The 7,895-nt window shown below is 47.7% G+C and overlaps 1 protein-coding gene across 1 annotated transcript; it reads left to right on the top strand.

Moving 5' to 3' along the window:
* The first annotated feature begins 328 nt into the window (after nt 1–328).
* Nucleotides 329–2,976, top strand: purbb (purine-rich element binding protein Bb). Its single transcript, XM_046290276.1, has one exon. The coding sequence runs from the start codon at nt 349–351 to the stop codon at nt 1,279–1,281; it is 933 nt and encodes a 310-aa protein (XP_046146232.1). The 5' UTR covers nt 329–348; the 3' UTR covers nt 1,282–2,976.
* The last annotated feature ends 4,919 nt before the right edge of the window (nt 2,977–7,895 follow it).

The following is a 7,895-nucleotide window of genomic DNA, read 5'->3' as shown; positions in this document are numbered from 1 at the left end:
CAATTTATTGGAACTTCATAGTAAAAATGGTTGTAAAAATGTTGGCCCGTTGATTGGACAGTGGTGTGGTCGTGATCCCGGTGTCCAGTAGGGTAAAAGCTCCACGAGAATTACGTCAACAGAACCTACATCTGAACCAATTACATGTTACAAGGTTAAGATGTAAGCGTGATTGACAGCGGAAATCGACCAATGAGGGAAAGAGAATTCGTTGAACCTGGAGTGATTGGCAGACCCAAGGCCAATGCGGGAGCGCTTGGGGCGGGTTTTGGTGATGACCATGAAGGGGGTGTGCAAGCCGAGAGGGAGATACGCAGGAGAGGGAGAAGCTGGCTGGCGGTGCTGAAGATGGCGGATGGTGACAGTGGGAGCGAGCGCGGCGGTGGCAGCAGCGGAGGAGGAGGAGGAGGAGGTGGAGGTGGAGGTGGAGGAGGTGGTGGAAGCGGGTTCCAGCACTCCCAGAGAGAGCAGGAGACCCAGGAGCTGGCGTCCAAGCGACTGGATATCCAGAACAAGCGCTTCTACCTGGACGTCAAGCAAAACAACAAGGGCAGGTTCATCAAAATCGCCGAGGTCGGGGCCGGGGGCTCCAAAAGTCGCCTGACCCTGTCCATGTCAGTTGCGGCGGAGTTTCGTGACTACCTGGGGGATTTTATAGAGCACTACGCCCAACTGGGGCCTAGCAGCCCGGAGCAGATCGCCCAGTCCTCGGTCGGAGAGGACGGCGGGCCCAGGCGAGCCCTGAAGAGCGAGTTCTTGGTCCGTGAGAACCGTAAATACTACCTCGATCTGAAGGAGAACCAGCGGGGGAGGTTCCTGCGGATCCGACAGACCGTAAACCGAGGGCCCGGGTTCGGAGTAGGGGGGCCTGGAGGAGCCATGCAGGCCGGGCAGACCATAGCCCTTCCGGCCCAAGGCTTAATAGAGTTTAGAGACGCCCTTGCCAAGCATATAGATGATTACGGTGGAGACGACGAAGAGTTGGCGGGTGGAACCGCAGCTGGGGCCTATGGGGAGCTTCCCGAGGGCACATCCATCATGGTGGACTCTAAACGGTTCTTTTTCGACGTCGGGTCCAACAAATACGGCGTGTTCCTGCGAGTGAGCGAGGTCAAACCGAGCTACAGGAACTCTATCACCATCCCGTTCAAAGCGTGGGGGAAGTTCGGAGGAGCTTTCAGCCGCTATGCGGAGGAGATGAAAGAGATCCAGGAGCGACAGCGGGATAAAATTTACGAGAGGAGAGAGGAGTCGGAGGGAGAGGAGGTGGATGACGACTGAGTAGTTTAAACTGCTTATATAGTTCAGTTCACACAGTAAGATCAGCAATAGATATGTGGCAGAAATGACAGATTTAAGTGCATGAAGAATCGAACTTTAATACTAGAAAATATCGTGGCGTTAAAAAGTAAATTTGACACGAACTATTGATGTATTTACCACCTGGAGTTTGTTTTATGAGGTTATATGGGGTGTGAAGTAAAACAAAAAGTTAAAGTTATGGGACTAGTATAGTAGTGTGTAAATGAGACTTTTCTCATGGATTTAAAAAGATTGCAATTGTGTTTTGTAGAAAAAGAAATATACCTAAAACCAGCAACGTGGTTTTCATAACAATTTAAGAAGCCAATGACATCTTTATAATACATGTTTCCTTTCAAATATAGATATATATTTAAAAGAGTAAGGAGTGTACCTTGACCCCATTGATTTAGCTATTTCCATTTCTCTGTGTAAGGAGATAACCAGCATCCATTGTATTCCCATTCTAGGTCTCCTATGTGGGCAGTGTGTGTGGGATCCTTACAAGTTAGTGAAAGTAGTAGGAAGGAATGTATAGAATGCTGCCTGCTGTCATTTCGTGGAGGTTTATATTTAGTTTGTTAACCGATAGAGATAGCTATATAACACAGGCAGGCCCCTTAACAGATGATTATGATGAGAAACGTTAGAGAGAACTATATCTGCAGGCCTATCTAAAGGCCTCAGAGACTAAATTGGAGCTGTGTGCTAATGTAGTTAGCTCACAGTATCACGTCACTCTCCAAGCAAATAGACCTAAACACGGAGTGATTTTAAAAAGAATACATAAATGCCAGGCAATATTTACAAAGTCTGTTTCCTCTGACTTAATGGGTTTGAAAGTAATCTGTAAGTCTCCGTAAGAGTGGAGCAGTGTGTCTCCTCAGTCCTCACGCAATGTGACCTGGTGTCGATAGATTGACAGGCCTGTTAACCAATCGGCAACCAGGAAGGACAGTATCTTCCTGCTGTATGAGTCCCATGGGAGCCTGCCCTCTCAGTGTTGACACACGGATGGGACCCCCACTTACACACACACACACACACACACACACACACACACACACACACACACACACACACACACACACACACACACACACACACACACACACACACACACACACACACACACACTGCGGGAGCCTTGTGAGCAGGCCAATGCAAGTGATCACTGGGTGAAACCCAGAGCTACTACTACTACTGTCACCCAGCCAGCCAGGCTGTGTGGGGCATCAATGATAACATACCACCAGTTCCTCTGCTCAGGCCCAGCCAGGAGAGACCACACACACTCTGTGTCTCAGAGCCCAGGCCTCAGCACCGCCACACCACTAACATCACACTACGCCACTGGACAGTAACGTATGGGTGGATGGTTTCCTTTTTATTTCGAAAGAGAACTATATTGAAAGAATATTATACGTATAAAAGAGAAGATACTGAACAAACCAGCATACAATATTTTTTAAATACCTTAAAAAGAAAAGGAAAATGTATATGAATTATATAGCCTAAGTATTTCATGAAACATAGCTGGGATGTGACTAAATAGTCCATGATGTTGTTTTCTTTTAGCTTTTTCTTTATTTTCACTTTCATTTTCTTTTGTTGGGTTTCTCCCAGAGAGTGAAAGAAATAACACTTCTGTGATTAAAAAGAATATAAATGCAATAGATATTGTGATTGTTACTTCAGAAAATCCCTTTCTCTCCCTCTCTCTCCTCACTCCAACAACCAGCAGGTGCTGAAAGGTACTTCATAGTTCTCCATTTTAACTTTCTCTTCTTAGGTTTTAAAGGTCCTACTACAATCCAGTGAAAATAATTATAGTCCCAGCTATTCTCTGTTGCTTGTAGTTGTTCCCAAATAAACATGTAGAACCAGTCACAGACCGTTGATCTGAGTTGGGGGAAAACGACCCAACGCATCGTCAATGTCTAGGAGCCTTTATATGACACATTCTCAACTCCAAGCTTGAAGTTGCCTTCTGTTTGACTTATGCCATATTCTCCTTTAACTTTGTTGCCAGTGCCATCAAGGCAATTAGGTGTTTTTGTGATTGAAAACGACTACTAAATAGTGTGCTATAACTACATGAGAAGGCAAACTCAAAGCACTGATGGGCATTCGGAGCGCAGTTAGGTATATAAAATGCGTAGTAAACTAATTGCTTTCTGACACTAAGAATGTGTGGTGTTGGATTCTTTGCCACTTTGTTGTTGCACTTTAAGATCGTAAACACAATGTCATATTATTTCTTAGACTCAGCCAGTTTAGGGGGGGTGGGGGGCTCTGGGGGAGTCTCCAGTATTCTCCCCAGCACAATCTCAGTGACACGGCAGCTGTCGTAAGCACAATGTCATATTATTTCTTAGACTCAGCCAGTTTAGGGGGTGGGGGCTCTGGGGGAGTCTCCAATATTCTCCCCAGCACAATCTCAGCGACACGGCAGCTGTCGTAAGCACGATGTCATATTATTTCTTAGACTCAGCCAGTTTAGGGGGGTGGGGGGCTCTGGGGAGTCTCAGCCAGTATTCTCCCCAGCACAATCTCAGCGACACGGCAGCTGTCGTAAGCACAATGTCATATTATTTCTTAGACTCAGCCAGTTTAGGGGGTGGGGGCTCTGGGGAGTCTCCAATATTCTCCCCAGCACAATCTCAGCGACACGGCAGCTGTCGTAAGCACGATGTCATATTATTTCTTAGACTCAGCCAGTTTAGGGGGGGTGGGGGGCTCTGGGGGAGTCTCCAGTATTCTCCCCAGCACAATCTCAGCGACACGGCAGCTGTCGTAAGCACGATGTCATATTCTTTCTTAGACTCAGCCAGTTTAGGGGGGGTTGGGGGCTCTGGGGGAGTCTCCAGTATTCTCCCCAGCACAATCTCAGCGACACGGCAGCTGTCGTAAACATGTGCTCTGCTGTTGCAACATATCAAGACCCTCTCTTCATCAGTCAATAAAGTAGCTCTTTATTTAGGAAAACAGCCTATCTTGCCACAACATTTACCTCAACACAACACAAGGTAAATGTCTCAAGCATACAGAAGAAATAGGAGCTGGAAGGCATATCTTTCTGGTTTTGATCTACACATTTGTCACAACTGTTCAAATAAATGAGTGTGTTTGAGATACTCTTATAGGCATATTATAGGCTTATAATATGTCTGCACAGATGATTGGTTCATTATCAACAGCAAAATATCTGTTGATTTGTATAATCTGATTATCTGGAACAAGTGTCTCCATCAGACCAAATGAAACTAGGGGTAACATGTTTGAGGTACCATAGAAGTTGTCCTTAACCATATGTCTCGCAGATTACTTTACCCCCAATCCCAACCTTAACCATTTTGGGGGTTGAAAATATATCTGACCCTATATCTGAGGTTAGGGGTAACATCTACCTACATATGTGGATTGGTGAAAGCACGTGCCATGCGAAGCAGCAGGAAAACTACTGTAGGCGTAACCTGACTCCTCCTCATCTGCAGTGGGTCTTTCTCTGTTCTCTGGGCCTATCAGGTCTCTCGCCCTCTTTCTACCTCCTCTTTACTCTCTTTCCCTCTCTCCCTCTCTCTCCCTCTCCCGCTCTCTCTTTTTCCCTCTCTCTCTCCCGCTCTCTCTTTTTCCTTCTCTCTCTCTCTTTCCTTCTCTCTCTCTCTTTCCTTCTCTCTCTCTCTTTCCTTCTCTCTCTCTCTCTCTCTCTCTCTCTCTCTCTCTCTCTCTCTCTCTCTCTCTCTCTCTCTCTCTCTCTCTCTCTCTCTCTCTATCTCTCTCTCTCTCTCTCCCTATCCCGCTCTCTCTCTCTTTCCTCTCTCTCTCTCTCTCTCTCTCTCTCTCTCTCCCTCTCCCGCTCTCTCTCTCCTTCCCTCTCTTTCTCTCTCTCTCTCTCTCCCTCTCCCACTCTCTCTCCTTCCCTCTCGCTCTCTCTCTCTCTGTCTCTCTCTCTTTCTTTCTTTCTTTCTTTCTTTCTTTCTTTCTTTCTTTCTTTCTTTCTTTCTTTCTTTCTTTCTTTCTTTCTTTCTTTCTTTCTTTCTTTCTTTCTTTCTTTCTTTCTTTCTTTCTGTAAATCTGGAGTGAGGACAGCCGTGTGTGTTTGTGTGTGTGTGTGTGTGTGTGTGTGCTGACAGGGCAGAGGGTGCTATTTTAATGTTGGAGGCCCGGAAAAGACTAACATTCCTCCTGTCGTGTCTAGGAGTCAGCTGTGCCATTAGATCCTGAGTGCCCCCCACACACACGCATGCTCATATACACACATGTACTCACATTCTCACACTCAGGGTTTGATAGTGTTAAAGCCTGTTCACACGCAGTGCACAAACCCAATTGCAGACAGACGACAGACTGCACATCCAGAGAGACGGAGCCTGGCCAGACTGGACTAGCACAGATGCTCAGTGTCTCAGATATTACACACACACACACACACACACACACACACACACACACACACACACACACACACACACACACACACACACACACACACACACACACACACACACACACACACACACACACACACACACACACACACAGACAGAGCGAAGTATACCTCACCCGGATCATCCTAGCAGACACGTTATTTATGCTACCAATCTTTCTGTCTAGTCTAAGCAGCTGTGATGTGATGGTTAGAGGAGAGGTTCAACATAGTCAACCATTCTGCCTGCCTGCTCTACCGGCTGTTAGTGGTGGGGTGTGATGTGTGTGCTGGTTGTGTAGCAGTTGGTGAGTCACTGATGGAATGGGTGGTGTGTGTGTGTCGTTTTAGCAGTCATTGTGTGTCTCCAGTAGGAAGCAGGGTTTGGCCAGTGAATCAACTGAAAGTGTGACACAGCTCTCTCTCTCGCTCTCTCTCTCTCTCGCTCTTACACACACACACTCCCCTCCTCTCCCACTCTCTCCTTCACCTCTCCCCTTCTCTCCCTCTCTCGCCTTCCTCTTTCCCCTTCTCTCCCTCTCTCGCCTTCCTCTTTCCCCTTCTCTCCCACTCTCTCCTGCCTCTTCTCCCCTCCCCTCCTCTCCCTCTCTCTCCACCCTCGCTCCCCTCCTCTTCCTCTCTCCCCTCCTCTTCCTCTCTCTCCCCCTTCTTCTCACTTCCTCTAACTCTATCTCCTCCCTCTTCTCCCCTCCTCTTTCTCTCTCTCCTCCCTCTTCCCCTCCTCTTCCTCTCTTCTCCCCTCTTCCTCACTCTCCTCCCTCTTCTCCCTCCTCTTCCTCTTCTCCCCTCCTCTTCCTCTCTTTCCTCCTTCTCTCCTCCTCTTCCTCTCTCCTTCTTCTCATGTCTTCTGGCAAACTGTTTTTGTGAGGCAGAGCAGAGAAGTTAACTGGCATGTGAGGGAGAGAGAGAGAGAGTGGCCTGTGGAGGGGAGGAACACACAGCATGACTACATCACCCTATCCTGTGATGCTTTGAGAGTGTGTGTGCACCACCTGACACACGTTAAGATCTTAGGTTTAGACAATGAGTGTGTGTTGAGGGTTAGTAAAAGGGTTGTGGATGATTCTGGAAAATCCGTTTCCCCCCTCGAGGCTGATAACGTGTTCTACTACCAGCTTCCTGCAGTGCAGTATGGGTTTACTCTGTTATTCCTTCAGGCTGTGCAAGCTTTGATATGGAACCAGATACATTTCCCCATTGACACTGTTATGCGGTCAGTTTTACGTCTAAACTGCACATAGATCAGTAATATCTCTGTTACTCCTTAGGCTAGAGTTTTACCCAGAGCTCCTGACACAACCATACGACACAGCGTCGATAATGTCACCCGCCACAAACACACAGAGGCATAGTTGCAGACAAAAAGCTGGCAAATGTCCTTTTTAGCAAGCGACACAGGGTGGGGTGGAGGTAGAGGAGGGGGCATGAGAGGGAGGTTAGCTCTAAACCCCATGTCAGTGTGTGGACAGATCGACAGGAAGCAGCTTTCACACACAGAGCGAAGGGCAAATGAGAACATTTCCTGCAGGACTCTCCACCCATCTGATTCCGCCTGATGACAAATTTGACTTCCTATTTCTCTTATAAACCAATCTATGGTCATTCTATGGTCATTCTTGCATTATAAGTCATCCCCTGGGCACATATCTAGAATCTGCTTACCCTCCCCAAATCCTGACCTTAATAATTATGGGGGGAAACGCAATACTGACCTTAAGTCAGTGTTTAGGGGCAACGTCATCCTACAGTCCTACTGATCCTTTCCTTACAGACAGCCTCACGCTGACCTCAAATCCTCCCCCCAATGACAGACACACTTTCTCTTCTTCAAGCACAGTAGATGTGTGAGAGAGAGGGAGAGAAATAGAGGGAGGGAGGGAGGGAGGGAGGGAGGGAGGGAGGGAGGGAGGGAGGGAGGGGGAGGGAGGGAGGGAGGGAGGGAGGGAGGGAGGGAGGGAGGGAGGGAGTGGAAGTGGAAGTAGTGAGACTGCAACCATCTCCCTCCTCTGGCTTTGAGACTGAGCCCATGCAGCTGGATTCGCATCTCGAATATAATCAGTAGCGGAGGCTACTGAGCCATGTCATATCACACTGGGCTCTGTGCCAGATCAAGCTGGGATTATTCCACATGCTCCCAGCAGCT

The sequence above is a fragment of the Oncorhynchus gorbuscha genome, linkage group LG11 (genome assembly GCF_021184085.1).
Source record: "Oncorhynchus gorbuscha isolate QuinsamMale2020 ecotype Even-year linkage group LG11, OgorEven_v1.0, whole genome shotgun sequence".
Classification (NCBI taxonomy): domain Eukaryota; kingdom Metazoa; phylum Chordata; class Actinopteri; order Salmoniformes; family Salmonidae; genus Oncorhynchus; species Oncorhynchus gorbuscha.
The sequence above is the reverse complement of the archived record's forward strand: the minus strand, read 5'-3'. Positions and strand labels throughout refer to the sequence as shown.

Bases quoted from the DNA above. Each gene is read 5' to 3' on its own strand.
- purbb (XM_046290276.1), top strand. From the start codon at position 349: ATGGCGGATGGTGACAGTGGGAGCGAGCGCGGCGGTGGCAGCAGCGGA.